At 46.4% G+C, this 16694-nt stretch overlaps 1 protein-coding gene across 1 annotated transcript; it reads left to right on the forward strand.

Moving 5' to 3' along the window:
* Window positions 1-701: 701 nt before the first annotated feature.
* On the forward strand, window positions 702-3433 carry DDIT4 (DNA damage inducible transcript 4). The gene is made up of 3 exons (XM_053312510.1): window positions 702-855; window positions 1034-1273; window positions 1998-3433. Exons 2-3 carry the CDS (start codon window positions 1099-1101, stop codon window positions 2489-2491), a joined length of 669 nt encoding a protein of 222 aa, XP_053168485.1. The 5' UTR covers window positions 702-855; window positions 1034-1098; the 3' UTR covers window positions 2492-3433.
* The last annotated feature ends 13261 nt before the right edge of the window (window positions 3434-16694 follow it).

Genomic DNA, 16694 nt, shown 5'->3' on the forward strand with positions numbered 1-16694 from the left:
GTGGAATGAATAACAACCCCAAGTGGGATTGACTTCTTCCATTTACTTTGCTTGGGATGGGTTGCCAGAGGTGCACCTAGGTAATTTTGGAGCCTGGACCTAAAGGCCTTTGGAGACTCCCCCCTCCCCTGCAAATTAAGCATCATCATGCTCCGCCAGGCAAGGACACCTCGCAAGACAGACTAAAGAAGATTGGGGGGGTGCAGGGGTAGTGGAGGCCAGGACTTCAGCTGAAGTCCAGGGGTAAGTGCACCTCTGCACGTTGCACAGCTGGAATTCTGTGCACACTGACATGGGAGTAAGCCCCATTGAACTTGGATTGGGCTATAGTAGGCATGCACGGAGAAGTGAAAGGTTTGGGGGAGCACTTGTACACCCCCAATTCGCCTTGAAGTTAGCATTCCTATTGCGCCCTGCTTTCACCACTCTATTGTTCTGCAATCTGCACGCATCAAATCCCCCCTCCCCCGTTTCTTTCCCCCTCCTCTCCCCGCCCCCTGCCGCAGCTGGAGAGCCAGCCCCGTCCAGAACAAAAAGGGGTGTGACCCAGGCTGCTGTAACCGGGCAGGAGAGAACGTTGCGAACGTGCGCTCGCTTGCCATTGGCCCAGCCCCACAGTCGCTTCTGGCCAGTGAGCGGCGGCAGAGCTAGCGAGCTAGAAGGGTGAACTCGCGGAGGGGCGGGGCTTCCCTCCCTGACCCGTCTATTTAAAGGCGGAACCGCGGACTGGAATCCTAGTGCCAACGAAAGGGCAAAGGAGGGAGACGTGTGAGTGGCTTGCTGGCAGCTGCGCGCCGCCTACGCCTGCTACGGATCAGCGCTTCTGCTGCTACCGCGACAGGCACCCGCAAACTGGTAAGGAGCTGTATTTGTCATTTCAGTTCTAAGAAAAAAGAAAAAAGTACAGCGTTGATTGTCGCCCAGAGGCAATTTCCTACTGGCTTTTGCGTTTATTCTGTGGCAGCACTGCCACGATCACTGATATCACTGCACGTATTCGGGGTACTGATCCTCGTATCTCTTCCCATTGCAGAGCCATCAGTCCGGGCACTGAGTCCAGTGGGGCCTGTTCCGAGTGCCCACTTAAAGAAAAGGAAGATGCCAGTCTTGTGGGATAGTTTTTCCTCTTCATTGCCTCCTATTCCCGAGCAAAGAGAAAACCAGCCGTCTTTTTCTTGGGAGAAGAGCGCTTACAAAGAAGTGGCCAGTCGCACTACGAGGCTGGAGAGCTCCGATTGCGAGTCTCTGGATAGCAGCTTGAGCTCCGAAGGAGGTGAGACGGGGGGGTTCTCCTGTGCTAGAGATTCTTCTAGACCTTCTGCAGAGCAGTACTGTGTGGTGGCATATATAGGGCTAATGATGGTGGGAGAGACTGGTGAGGAAAGGCAATGAATACCTTTGTGGATCTACATTTACTCCCTGGTCAACGGGGAGTGCATCAGACTAGCTGATCAAAATTTAGGATTTCCATATATTGTTGACATGAAATAGCATGTTTTTTTCTCCTCTCCTCTCCTGAATGACCCTATGCATATTCACTTAAAGTAAAACCACCAAGTCCAATGGGATTTAAGATCTAGTATTAGGCACTGCTTTAAATGTGTGACTAAGTAAGTAAAGATGCTGGCTGACATGAGGAAAATAATTCAGAGTAGTCCTCTTAATTTCAGTGGGAACACTGAATAACTTCCTCTTGTAGGCCACTGAGTGGAGTTCATTGGCTCAAAAAGGGAAGGCTTAGTGGGCAAACCAGAAAATGATTTATTTATTTATTTTATTGCATTTATATATGTCCCTAGCTGCCTGTCTGAAACCTTCAGACTCCTATAACAGGGTCATCCATAGGGTCCTCTGAGAAGCAGCTGCCTTCAGATTGTAATTGTTCCCTGACTAGAATGGCCTATACAGACAGAGCAAAACCAAAGCAGTCTGATGTTTGGGGATGAGCAAACTGAGTGTACAGAAGTAACAAGCTTTTTTGTCTGATCTCTCTGCAGATGCACAAGAATACCTGGATGAAGTGTCCTTGCCAGACTTTGACTTGCTAAATGATCCTGAGGATGAACTCTTGTGTGCCAATCTCATGAAGCTAATCCAAGTCAGTCTCAACAAAGCTAAGATCGGCTCCAACCGCTTCTCTAGACTGCTGATGCCAAACCAGCTGGTCACCCAAGTTGGCAAGGAGCTGCTTCACTTGGCTTACAGAGAGCCCTGTGGCTTGAGGGGGGCCCTCATTGACCTGTGCGTGGAACAAGGGAAGGGGTGCCATAGTGTGGGGCAGATTGCTGTGGACCCAAGCCTAGTGCCTACCTTCCAGCTGACCCTTGTTCTAAGACTGGATTCCCGCCTGTGGCCTAAAATCCAGGGACTCTTTAGCTCTGGCTCTGCTTTCTCTCCAGGCTTCAGCCAATCCCTGAAGCTCGGCACTGGCTTCAGGGTCATTAAAAAGAAGCTATATAGCTCTGAACAGTTGCTCATAGAGGAGTGTTGAAAGTGTCACTCTAATCTGCTGGTGGATTAACTGAGCATTTACTCTCTCTGTCTTAAGACGGTGGCCAGCACCGGACAAAAGTGGAGAGGCGTGTTACTTACAGGGCTATGGAACATAAGCTGATTTCAAGATGTGGCTCTTCTCTGCAGCCACTATAGGTTAGGTTAGATGGAAGTTGAATTTACAGAGATAGTAGGCAGGTAGTCCAAGGAGGCGTAAGGCAAGGTATGAGAATAAAACGGCACTCTGCTTTTTTAGTAACTCCTGACAGAAAAAGCCCACTCTTCAGTAGGCCTGGACACAATGTGCTAGCTTTAAAAACCCTTGTCTGATCATGGGACAACTTTCTCTTTACTGACTTAGAAGTTGTTGTTCTCCTGACAGCTGATGTCCTAACAGCAGCAGGGCTGCCACTAAGGGTAGATGAAGGCTGCCCCTTTTTTTGGCAAGCTTTTAAAGTAGATAGTAATCGATGGATATCTGTGGGTGAGAGGTGAGGTGAATGGACAACGACTTATATAAGTGTGAAGGTCTAAAGGGACCAAGAATGTGTAACATTGTTTTGACTAGACAGACATGAAGAAGCTCCACTACTGACACTAGGGCAGCTAAATGAGGACTTCTAAGTGAATGGGGGAGTGTGTTGATCTACCAAGCACCACTGTGCAACCCCATTCCTGTGAGGCCAGGGTGGGATGCATGGGGCACTAGGGGGCTTGTGCCCTGTCATGACTGGGGAATCCTGGTGGTGTATGTCTGAGGGAGGTGTGAGGTGATGCTGGGGAGGGGTGGGGGTGGGGGGCAGGAACCCTCGTGATCAGTCTGTAGCGCTTCCATTGATTACTGTTCACATGGAATACACTTGATGTTCAAGTTTTTGAAGACTTCCTATGCAATGTGTTTGGGTTTTTTACTTTTCTAATAAAAACATTTATAATAACCTGTCTTGTCCTCTTGCTGCCATCCTTTATTAGTTGGGAGAGAGATGCTCCCTTTGAAGCATCAAGAAGATGAGGTCATTCACACAGAGTTCTACCCGGGTTTGGGAGCTGTGTATGTTCCCAATTTTCGGTTGTGTGGAAGCAAGGTAGGAGGATAACCTTGATAGCTTTTACTCCTACCTTGCTTCCACACCACTAAAAATTGAGGACACACACAGCTCCCAAACCTGGGTAGAACTCAGTTTTTCATCGTGTGAATGACCTCAATGGTTAACTTGTAAAACAAGGTCTGGGGAAACTTAAACCTGCTTGAGATTCATGTGTTTGGGCCTGTAACACCTATTCCCAGCTATACTACTTCATGAATGAAAGGAAAAGAATATTGGATACGTTAAGTATAACTGTGTTGGAGCTCAATCTAGCCCACACTGCTTGTGCCTGGCTCTGTGTTGTCCACCAGAACTTGCCCCTGACACAGGGCTAGAAATGAACTGGGCAGGAAGGACTATTCTGGGAAATGGGATACCCACTCTCAATGAAGAGTGTCTGCCTAAGCTTATAATGACAAATGGGCAGAACATCTTTCTCACCCTTGTTTGCCACGCAAGAAAAAGCCTGAGCATATTAAGGCAAATGGCATAAGTGTCTGCAGATATGGGAAGATCACCAATAGCACAAGCATGCTTGCTGTATGTGATGAAGTTGTATGGAGTGCGGGAGTGACTGCTGAAAGTCTGTGTTGGTGTCTGGGGTGGCATAGCTGCTGGGATAATTCTGTTCTCAGTTGTTCCCTCTGCCACAGGGTATCAGTCCCTCACCCAAGTCATTAGAAGCTGGCGTCTAGTGTTAGGGGCTGGTTAGCCATTCGATGTGGGGAGTACACATCTTATAGGAAGAATGGGGCTGCAATTGGTGTTCTTGGTCTTGTAACCCTTCCTGATGTGAACCGCTTTGGTGTGTGACAGGTTGGATTCTCACACACACACTGCTGACAACAAAGAGGGTATTGTGTCAGATATATTAAAATGCCCAGCTCTAGGGTATCTTGTCTTGCTGTGAATGCTTTCTCCATGCAAATCTGTTTGCACTCATCACATGGTGCATCTGTGAACTCATCCCTGATTGCTGAAATCAGTAGCTCTGTATATGGGCTGTGTTTTGCCCAAGGAAAATAGACTAGAAACTCATAAAAATCAAAGCCTTTCAGAGGGGTAGCTGTGTTAGTTGCTAGAAGGGGTAAGGGGCTGTTACTCTTACATTGCAGGGTCTCTTAGCCTCACTTTTTAGTAAAGGGAAAGAGCACCATTCATCCCACACTTGTTTTAAGTGGCATCAATTTCAATGAGTTATTTTTATTTTATCTACTTCCAGTATGTGCAGTCCATCTTTCTTGAAAAATGGTCCAAGGCAGTAGCTAATAGAACACAATGCAATCATATTTTCAGATAAAACAGATGAAGATTACAACACTGCAATTAAAAAAGAAAAAGTCCAACTGATTAAAACCATTAGGCATGTACTTGGAGCATCTGGAAAGGGCTTAACTTTAGTTGTGGTCTTGCAGAGATGGCAAGAAAACACTTTCACATTTCAGAGCTGCTGATAGTGGCCTCAGTCTCGTGAATTCTGAGTGCTGAGAAAGCATGAGACAAAAACTAGTCATAGCTGTTCCAGTGAAAGCAGTAGTCTTCTGGCACCTTAAAGGTGAACACATTTATTGTTGCCTGTCAGCTTTTGTAGGCAAGAGTCTACTTCATCAGAAGTGTGAAATAACTGGCAATGGATGTGCTCACACTCTTATTACTTGCCGCATTTCTATGCTGCCCTTCCTCCAAAGAGGTTAGGGAAGCAGATGAGACTCCCCTTCACCAAGAGGTAACGGGGTAAAGTTTATTTCGACTCCTGGCGCCCATAGAGCCCTGTGGTTTTCTTTGGTAGAATACAGGAGAGGGTGTGACCATTGCCACCTCCTGTGCAGTATGAGGTGATGCCTTTCAGCATCTTCCTATATCGCTGTGCCATTGGTGCACCTAGGTAATTCTGGAGCCTGGACCTAAAGGCCTTTGGAGTGCCCCCCCCCATTAAGCATCATCATGCTCAGCTGGGCGACCACACCACCCGGGGCAGACTAAAGAGGATTTGGGGCCCCCCAGGGGCTATGGAGGCTCTGGACTTCAGCCCAGATGTTCAGGGGTAAGAGCACCTCTGCATTCACCCTTCATGTCATCCTCACAACACCCCTGTGAGGTAAGTTGGGCTGAAAGTTAAAGACTTGTCTAAGGTTGCCCAGTGAGCATCATGTCTGGATGGGGAGCTGTGCTGTGCTGCCTGGGAACACTCTTAGTTGTGCTGCACAACTTTGATCCTTCAGCTGTCATTGGCCTACAGCTCCTATCTTCCCCAGACACAGCAGGCAATGGTCATGGATGATGGGAGTTGTAGTCCAACGACAGCTGGAGGGCCAAAGTTGGGCAGCCCTTCTCTAACCAGTGCACAACATTGGCTCACACGTATCTTTTGTGTGTGTACATGTTAGCTTTTTGTAGGGGGAAATTATATTTTCTATACACACACCATGTGAGGCAGGGCCAATAAGCATAATGGGGAAGTCTACAAGTGGCAAAAAACCTCTAACAAAGTTCGTGGAATTGCCCGACAACTCTAGTGAGTAAGCTATAATGCATTCACTTTGACAATGCTGACACATGAAAGCTTGACTTTAGCTAGCTGTCAGCATGTTGCGAATAGGCAACAGGTTTGAGTTTCGAATTTAGCCTTAAGCATTGCAGAACCAGCATACGGCATTTGCTGAGAAGTATGTTTTACCAGGATATGCCCACTGATGAAGTATTCTGTGCTTTTTTGTGTATGAGAGATATCATCATGATGTGGGAACCACAAAATACCCTGCTACTAGGAAAGCAAGCAAACAAATTTCTGATAGAAAATGGTGGTCACCGAAGGTTTGTTTAGATCAGGGCTGCTCAACTTCAGCCCTCCTGAAGAGGTTGGCCTACAGCTCCCATAATCTCCTTCAAACAAACTCCCTTGTTTGAAGGAGGCAATGATCAGACCACTGCTCAAGAAGCCTTCCCTAGATCCCTCAGTGATGGATAGTTATAGGCCAGTCTCCAATCTCCCATGGTCAGGCAAGGTGATTGAGAGAGTGGTGGCTAACCAGCCCCAGGCAGTTTTGGAGGAAACCAATTATTCTAGACCCATTTCAAACTGGCTTTAGGAGTTGAGAGGGCCTTGGTCAGCCTGATGGATGACCTTTACTAGGGAATCAACAGAGGGAGTGTGACTCTGCTGGTTCTTTTGGATCTTTTGGTGGTGTTCAATACCATAGACCATGGTATTCTTCTGGATTGCCTGGGGAAGTTGGGGATAGGAGGCACCGCTTTGCAGTGTTTCCACTCCTATTTCTCAGGTAGATTCCAGATGGTGGAACGTGGTGATGGTTGCTCTTCAAAACGGGAGCTATTATATGGAGTCCCTCAGGACTCCATTCTGTCACCAATGCTTTTTAACATCTGCATGAAACTGCTGGTGACGTCATCAGAAGATTTGGTGCAGGGTGTTATCAGTATGCTGATGACACCCAAATCTATTTCTCCTTATCATCATCATCATCATCATCTGGCATTCACTCCCTAAATACCTGCCTACGGGTAGTAATGGACTGGATAAAGGATAACAAATTGAAGCTGAATCCAAGCAAGACGGAGGTGCTTATTGCGGGGGATCAAAATTTGAGGGATGAGTTAGATCTTCCTGTGCTGAATGGGGTTACACTTCCCCAGAAGGATCAGGTACGCAGCTTGGGAGTGCTCTTGGATCCAGGTCTCACCCTGGTATTTCAGGTGGAGGCTATGGCCAGGAGCGCTTTCTATCAAGTTTGGCTGATTCCACAGCTACATCCATTCCTTGAAGAGAATGATCTCAAAACAGTGGTACATCAGCGGGTAACCTCCAGGCTCAACTACTTCAATGTGCTCTACGTGTGGCTGCCTTTCTACGTAGTTCAGAAACTTCAGTAAGTTCAAAATGCGGCAGCCAGACTGGTCTCTGGGGTAACGCGGAGAAACAATATAATGCCTGTCCTAAAACAGTTGCACTGGCTGCCAATATGTTTCTGGGCAAAATACAAAATGCTTAAAGCCCTGAATGGCTTGGGTCTGGGGTACCTTAGAGAGTGCCTTCTTCTGTATGATTCCCATCACACATTGAGGTCATCTGGAGAGATCTGCCTCCGCTTACCACTGGTACGTCTGGTGGTGACTCGGAGCTGGGCCTTCTCTGTAGCCGCTCCTGGCCCATGGAATGCACTCCCAGCAGATATCTGTAATTTAGGCTCATCGTTGGCCTTTAAGAGAGCCCTAAAAACTTACTTGTTTGGCCTGGCCTTCCAAGGTTTTAAATTTGTTTTTATATTCTTTTAAGCCATGTGTTTTTAAATGGTGTTTGTTTTAATGGGGTTTTAAAAACTTGTGCACCTCCCGGAGCCTTTGGATGGGGTGTTTTGCTGTTGTTGGGGGGGCGGGGTGTTGCCTGTGGAATGAGTCTGGCTTCCCTTCACCTTCACAACACATTCAACAGGTGTACTTATCCGCCATTCAAATGCTGATCTCAATTATCTGTAGAAGAGCTACTTGCTTTTTAACATTTTTCTAAAAGCCACCAGGAGTTTTTATTCAGGTGAATGTTCATTTGTGGCTTTAGGTTTTTGGTTTTTTAATGGTAGTAGTGGGGGCTATTTAAAATAGCTGTAGAACTACTCCAGGGACTGATAGAGGAAGTGGGTTTGTAACATCACAAACACCAGTCAATCTATGCTCTGCATAGTCAGCTTCTGCTGAGAACTGGAGGAATTGGTGTCCCACGAGAATTGTGGGAATTCAAGAGGGAATTGTACTTCTGTATACAACACAGTAAGTGTGCTCCTGTAGGTCGCTATGCCCCTTTGGTGTAGTCTTTAGGATGCAGGTATAGGAATGTTATCAGGCATCGGTTGGAAAGTGCCTGTGACATCAGGAGGAGCAACACACTTGTCCTCCCCATGCTATGGCCCTAACCCCAATGTGCATCCTGCAAAGAGGGACCTTGCCTGGACAAACTGTGCATTTGCTAATTACTGCTCTACACCTGACTGGTTTGTGGGAGTGAGGCAGACATTTCAAGAGCAATCAACACATTGTAGGCGGTTTAAAAAGCAAAGAAACCACCAAGGAGATCTGAAGTAAAGAAACCTCAATGATACCAGTTGTGTTACATCTAGCTTGCATTCTCTGGAGACTTGGACTTTGATCAAGAAGAATAAAGCACAGGCACAGGTAATTATCTAAACCTACAATTATACGTTTTTAGACAAGCTTTCACCAAAACATAATTAAGCTGTTTGCAAATTAAAACACGATCAGGTCTGCCAGGTACAGGATTAAAAAAGGCATCTCCCTGGTGCTCAGACCTGAGCATACAAGCATTGAAATGTTTTATCCTTCCATCTCAGCAGGCTGAGGTGGAATTTTCTCCCGGTATTGTCATGCACCATAGTGATGTTGTGCAATCAGCTGTTATACACATGCAGCCTTGGAACTTCACAGAAAATGAGTGCATCTCCACTGCAGTGCCTTGTTTTCCTTATGGGAAACCCACTCAGGTTCTGACTGTATGCAAGTAAGAAACTCAACCCATGTGGGTTTGCAGGCTGGGACCTCAGATTGGTTTCTGCATCCGCAAGACTGTGTATGCCAGTGTATGAACTTGGCACAATAGTAATGCTATGTGCAGATACTTCTTCCCTGACAGCTACCTGCATCATAATTCAGAGCTGAACACATTTCCACATGAAGATACCATGCATGGTATTAGTCATGCACAGAAGTACCATCTTGTCTGTGGGTACGTCTGAATCAAGTTTGCCTGTTTGTTTATTATTTATTTACGATGTTTATATCCAAGGAGCCCTGAGCCGTGTATATGTTTATCCTCACAACAACCCTATAATGTGGGTTAGGTTGAAAGATAAGTGACTGGCCTAGAATCCTCTAGTGAGTTCCATGGCTGAACAGTGATCTGAACCCGAGTCTTCCTGGTCCTAGTCCAACCACTACGTGACACTTGCTTTCATGTTTGTTTGTTTGTTTATTTAGTGCATTTATATACTACCCTATACAAAAAGTCCCTGGGCAGTTCACAATATATCGGTTTGCAGCTGATCACTTGTTTGTGGATGATCAGTGTGCATGCCACCTAGGATGCTTCATTTTCATGAAACTAATCTGGATTGCTGTTCAGAGCACGAGGTAAAAATGAAAGAAAAGCCTTCATTATTTCCCTGGATCACAGCTATTCCTAGACACTGAAACCCAGTGTGCACAGACTGACATCGCAGTTCTTTCTCCCTTGCCATTCTTTGGTTCTTCTGGAGTCTCTGAAATGTCAAGACTCATTCTGCCCTGTTTCTAAGAAAGAAGAAATTCATTCGGTAGAATTCTAAGAACTCAAACTTTGGAATGGGACGAGTAGGAGGCAGGCAGAGAAGATGGTGATTGGCTGCCGCAGCAGGCAAGCCAGGACAACCAAGCACAAGGAAAGCATCACATGATCCTCACAGGCTGATGGACCCTGCACTGTGTAATGTAAAACCAATAGCTAAGTTAATGCTTTGGAGAAGAAAGTAGGCACTGGTAGTACCAGCCAAACATCTCATCCCTCAGTCATACACCAGCTGTTGCTTTTGGCTGGCTAAATCATAAGGACTTGGCCATAGGGGCAATTCTGATAATAAGTCCATGGTGGCAGTTTTCAAACTTTGTCCCTTTAGGGAATGCTTCTAAATGAATGCATTTGCTGAGAAACTCCTATACAGTATACGGTTTCTACTGCTATGGAAACTCTCCACGTTGCAAAGGATTCTGGGAAATGTTCTAGACATGGTGTAGTGGTTAGAGTGCTGGACTAGGACCGGGAAGACCTGAGTTCAAATCCCCATTCAGCCATTAAACTAGCTGGGTGACTCTGGGCCAGTCATGTATCTCTCAGCCTAACCTACTTCACAGGGTTGTTGTGAGAAGAAACTCAAGTATGTAGTACACCGCTCTGGGCTCCTTGGAGGAAGAGCGGGGTATAAATGTAATAAATAAATAATAAATAAATAATTCATTAGTCAGACCTCACCATTGTCCTTCATGAATTAAGAGTGCTTCCTTCAATACATCCAACATTTCCTTGTGGTCGTATGTTGCCAAGGACAGTAGTGGCAGATGTATGGATCAGCTCAGATGCAGCATTCTTGATTCCTGACTGTCCAAACAATAATTTGGAGAATGAGCCACAGAAAGTTTTCATGACCCCTCCTCATCTTGCCTCCTTCACATTCTCCTATTCCCTCACTCCTTTCCTTGTTTGTGCCAACCATCATTTTCTATTAGACTAGACCTAGGCAAACTATGGTTTGTACAAACTCTAGTTCACTTCCAAACTGAGGATTGAAACCATGATATTGTATGGGTGTTTTTGTTTTTGTTTTTTGTTTCTTTGGGGACTGAGCCTGCAAACATTTGAATTGCAGAATTCATGCATCTGACTCTGATATTTCTCATACTTTTTTGTCTGTCTCCTCGGCCTGAAGTAAGTGATGTGTTATGAACCTTCTTGAATGCTTATATTATCGTCTGAGGTCCTTCTCTGTTTGCATCTGCTTCTAGGGGTGAGGTGTGTGCTGACCAAAAAGGGGCCTTTTTGGTGGTGGTGCCTCATTTATGGAATTATTTTCCTAGAGAGGCTCACTTGGCATTGAATCATATGTCCTGCCAAGAAAATCTCTATTTATTTGCCTAGGCCTAATCTGTTTTTAGGTCTGTTTAATGCAGTTGACACTTTTAAACTTTTAAACTATGCATTGGGTTTTTTAAAATATTGTTTTCATTAAATATTGTAAGCTACCCTGGAAGTATGTTTTAAACTGAAGGGTGGGGTATCGAATATTTTAAATAAACAAGAATTAAGAAGGCTCAAGCAGATTTTGGATAGATTTGAGGAGGTTTCCTGTTTTGGAGTGTCCCATCCTGCTTGTAATATAATGACTGATGATGATGCAAAATGACATATGAGCAAATATCCTGAGTTACCATGAACCAAGGCCCAAGATAACCAGATAATGTGGAGGTTTGCTGATGAAAACATGTTGAAATCAACTAGTCCCACTGAAAAGACAGGTATAAGCAAAAAGAGACATTAGGTATTAAAAAACCAGTTGAATGCAGATGAAGCCATTGCTTACTTATATAGGTTGCTAGAAGTTTTTTTATGGATTTAACTCTGTCTTTAAGAACTGCACGAGACACAGAAATTCAACAGGTGGAACATGAACATCCACTGCTCAGTTTATTGGGTAATAAAATATATGCATTTGCTTCTGAGATGTGGTGATGCACAGTCTACACAGCTTCCCTCAGGGATATGCCTCCATGTCAGAGGGGTCACACTTTCCCTCAACATGTATTACGATTTTTTGCATTCAGAAAAATATTTTTCCTCTGAATAATATATTCATGAGTCCCTGCAAGCATTTGGTATGCACAGGGCCAAACTAGTTTCCCTCCTGAGGCAAACAGCATCCTGGATCAGGACCATGACCAGAACAAAGGGTTGGGCCAGAACTGGAGTTCAGCATCTTCTGGCAGATGTGAAGGACTTTGGGTCCTCAAGTGGGCCCACTGCCAGCCTCTGATCTCCTCTGGGAAGTGCTCAAAGCCTTCCTGCAGTGGCGGGACGATGACTCTTGTGGACAGCTTTGCCATGGCTTCCTCTCTCCTGCCCATCCCATCCACAAATGGGTGCTGGTCCCCAGAGGCTCCTGTGGCGATGCAGGGGCTTCTGGGTACAAGCTCCCATGTGTGGATGGGTGAGAAGAAGAGACAATAGAGGACTACTCCTTTATGCTCCTCTTTGCCCCATCAACTGGGCAGGGGGCCCATGGAGGGAATAGAGAAGGCGGCATGGAACGTGAGCTTTGTTGCTGCCGCTGCCGCCACCACCAGTTACCTCAACCATGTGAAGATAAGCACCACCATAAACCTTGGAGGGGGCCCATGAAGGGCACTTTGCCAAGGGCCTCCTCAGAGCCTGTCCTGGCGAAGTCCCCCTGGCCACCATGATCTCCATCTGGATTTTCCCACCACCCCCTCTCCACACCTGTGCCAGGCCTTACTGTCAAGTGTAGTTTGACTAAAGTGCCCCAGTGGGAAAGAAGACACGACTCTCATATCTTCTCATATCTTGCTGCATTTTCAGGGATTCCCAAGCTCAAGTCCTCAGATGATGTTGGACTACGATTTCCATCATACCCAAAAGCTGTTGTGAGTGGGGACGATGGGAGCTGTAGTGGTCCAGCAACATCTGGGGACCCAAGGGACTGCTTAAACAGATGCACAGAATGAGGGAATTTCAGGAGGTGCAACTTTTCTTTCTCTTTCAATGACAAGCTGTACCAGCTGAAATTCTCGCTTCCTGTATTAGAGATACAGGAGCCCTGTCCTCTTCTCCATCTGGCCATCCTAAGTGTGGCCCTTCAAGAAGGGGAGTGGTGGTGGCTGCCAGCAGTGGTGGGAAGGAACACATTCTAGCTTGGTCTGCTCTGTGCCTTTAAGAGCAGCCTGCTATTCAGAAATTGGCAGGTGAAGCTTTTTACTGCATGCCAGTAAACATGATCACCGGCACTTTAGGCTGCTTTTCAAGCACAGCCACAGGGACCTGTTTGATACTTGGCCACATCATATGTGATTTTTCCTCTCAAGTACGTAACTATCTGGCTATCTCACTGCCTCTGCACACTGAGTAACTTCAGAGAAATGCTTGTGACTTAGCCACAAATGCATTTGCTTAAAAAGCAAGCAAGTTGATAATTTGATCTGTGGATATCATTATAGCATCATCTGTTATGACATATAAAAAATAACTGCAATCCCATTTCTTAAAATACTCTGCTTTCTCTCCCCCCTCCCCCCATTTCATCATGAATATATTCAAGAGAAGGCCCATTAACCTTTCTGAGGAACTTGCCTTCCCCCTACTGAAATCTCTTCCACACCACCTGAAACCTGAAGTGGCATCCCCATGGAGGCTCTCCATTTAAACAGCCTGAATAAATTATGATATTGCTGCATTTTCAGCACCACTATTGCAATCTTCCATTTTGAAGAGCTTTGAAAATAAGCATCTCCAGAGAACAGCTGTGGTATTCTAACTCATCCTGAGTCATTGCTTTTAATTCTACCCGTGAAGCAAGTGTTTGCTAGACTTTTCTTGACCACACCAATATCTTTCCTTCTCTCTCCCCGCCCCCCCCCCCACCCCCGCTCCAGACTAGAACAATCCTAATTGCTCACATAAGAGGCATTGCTACAATGACGTGTAACCATCACCTGAGGTGCAGTAATTACAGTTTGCAAATAGAAGCTGGGGACTGTGTGTGTGAGTTGTCATTCTGGTCCTTGTGACTGCCTTTCAGCTTCCTTGGCTGGAAAACTGAACCACTAACAATCCCCTTCTACGCAGCACCTTGCAGAGAAAAATACAGGCAATTTATGTGTGCCTACAGCTGCTACTAACAACACAAACCCTTCCCTATTTCCATGGCTGTTTCAAAGGCCATTTCTTAATCTCTTAAGCTTTATATGATGAAACACTTACAAAAAAACATAACAGCCCTGCAGAACCAGGCCCAAGGCCTATCTAGTCCAGCATTCTGTTTCACACAATGGCCCACCAGGTGCCTCTAGGAAACCACAGGCAAGAAGTGAGGGCATGCCCTCTCTCCTGTTATTGCTCCCCTGCAACTGGTATTGAGAGCCATTGTGTCTGGAGGTGGCCCACAGCCACCAGAGTAGTAGCCACGGATAGAGCTGTCCTTTATGAATTTGTCCAAGCCCCTTTCAAAGCCATCCAAGCTAGTGGCCATCACCATATCCTGTGGCAGATAATTCCATAGATTAATTATGTGCTGTGTGAAAAAGTACTTCCTTTTGTCAGTCCTAAATTTTCCAACCTTCAGTTTCATGGGACGGCCCCTGGTTCTAGTGTTGTGAGAGAGGGAGAAAAAATCCTCTCTGTCCACTCTCTCTGCTCCATGCATCTATATTATTAATTCCCCAAGACGGCCATGCGTTGCTGACAGAGGGGGAGAGAGTTCCGGAGCAGCAGGGAGTTTTGCGGGGCGGCTGGAAAGCAGTTTGACAGTTGGCTCGGGGGCGCTGTGAAGTGGCAGGGAGCTCGGAGGCTGGGGGCGGCTTCGGGAGCTGGACAGTTGGCTCTGGGGGCTGCGGGCGGCAGACAGGGAGCAGGGAGCTCAGAGGCTGTCAGGTGAGCAGGTGACAGTCCCTGGCAGTGGCAGGGGGAAGCAAGGACTGCGAGACTGAGATAGAAAGACAGAGGACAGAGCGGGGGGCTGTGGGGAGAGTAAGTGAGAGAGTTGTGGGGGAGCCAGGAGCGAGCGAGAGCACTGTGGGGGCGACAGGAGAGAGGGGTGAGCGAGAGTGTTGTGGGGGGCGGCGAGAGTGCTGTGGGGGAGAGTGAGCGAGAGAGTTGCAGGGGAGGTGAGACCGAGCGAGAGAGTTGTTGGGGGGCCAGAACGTTGGGGGGGTGAGAGTTGTGGGGTGCGGCGAGAGAGTTGTGGGGGCAGCAAGAGCGAGCAAAAGAGTTGTGGGGGGCAGCGAGAGCAAGTGAGAGAGTTGGGGGGGATGCCACAAGCTCAGTGCACAACTGCACAGATGCTCTGTGCAGGGTCAGCTAGTAATTCTGTATACCTTGATCATGTCTCCCTGTTGTTGCCTCTTATTCAAACTAAAGTAAACCGTTTTAAAAGACCAAAGCCAGAGGACTTTCACATTCTACTTAACCTTATTTGACTTATCATTGTGAGTAATCCATTCATTCCATACAAAGTACCAGTGATCATTATTCTAATTAAAACTCTGAGGACAGAAGATGCTTGGTGGCTAGTTTCTAAAAGTTAGAGGTGCTGGGACTAAGGTGACCGTCTGGTCGAAAGCTCTGGCCTCTGACACAGCAGACCCCTTATCCCAGATGCTTGAGGGATTGCTTAATCAGGAGGTGGTGGGGAGGCACTTTACACAACCTCAGAGGGCCTTCTTCTTACTTCTTTCACATATTGTAGCTCTGTCTGAATCCTGGCACTGAAAAGGGGATCAGGCTGGGGGCCGAGTTCTGGAATAGCCAAGACATCTCTATTGGATTCCATACTGTGGTATTTTGGTTAATCCATTCCTTGATCCAGGCCAGTTTTTGAATGAGGCTTTAGTTACTTGTATTCCAATCCTGGAGTAGAGGTGGGGCTAAGGAACAGCCCACAGCAAGAGCACAGAAAAGCAGTCTGTACATCCTACCTATGTCATTAAACTATTAATATTCCTGCTTCCTCTCCTCTGCCTTGTCCTTGCATATCACAACTCTTTCCCTTGGATTCTATACATGCCATCAGTTGTGGTTGATGATGCATATCCTCCAAGATTTCACCAATGAAAACAGGGACATGACTGTGGAAATGTAGTGGGCAGGCATGGCCAAGCAACCCAGGAGGTGTGGGGCACTGTTCTGACTACAACAGGGGTGGGGAACCTCGGCTCTCCAGCTGTTGTTGAACTACAACTCCCATCATCCAATTATTGTGGCTGGGGGTGCTGGGAGTTGTAAGTTCAAAAACAGCTGGAGGGCCAAGGTTCCCCACCCCTGGACTACAAGCATGCCACAGAGGGAAAGCAGGTGATACAGTCCAGGCAGTGCACTTTATTCCAGATTAGTAAAGCAGATGAACCAAGCCCATACCCTCCAACATTTCGCAGAGGAAAACGGGTATACTTCTAACAATTCTCATACTAAGAATTACTGCCTGGGGTCCCACCCACTGAAATAAATACATTACAGTTTCAAAGGCTGGATGGCACTTGCTATATGCTGTGTGCTGGATAGTACCTTAGAGTTGTACACCTGTTTAGACATTATGCATCCATCCTTTCACTTGGAGATTTCATTTCTAGAGACTCTGGAAAAGGAGCTGAAATCCTGAGAAATGGCAACTCTAGAAAGTTACATGAAAAAAACCTGAGGAAAGCATCCCCAAGGAGCCAAAATAAGGACAGAGATTTACCTGGGACAAACTGCAGAAAATAGGGACTACCCCTGGCATATTGGAACAGTTGGAGCCTATGTGTTTTATACATTGCAGCTCTCAGCACTGGCAC

The sequence above is a fragment of the Hemicordylus capensis genome, chromosome 3 (genome assembly GCF_027244095.1).
Source record: "Hemicordylus capensis ecotype Gifberg chromosome 3, rHemCap1.1.pri, whole genome shotgun sequence".
NCBI lineage: Eukaryota > Metazoa > Chordata > Lepidosauria > Squamata > Cordylidae > Hemicordylus > Hemicordylus capensis.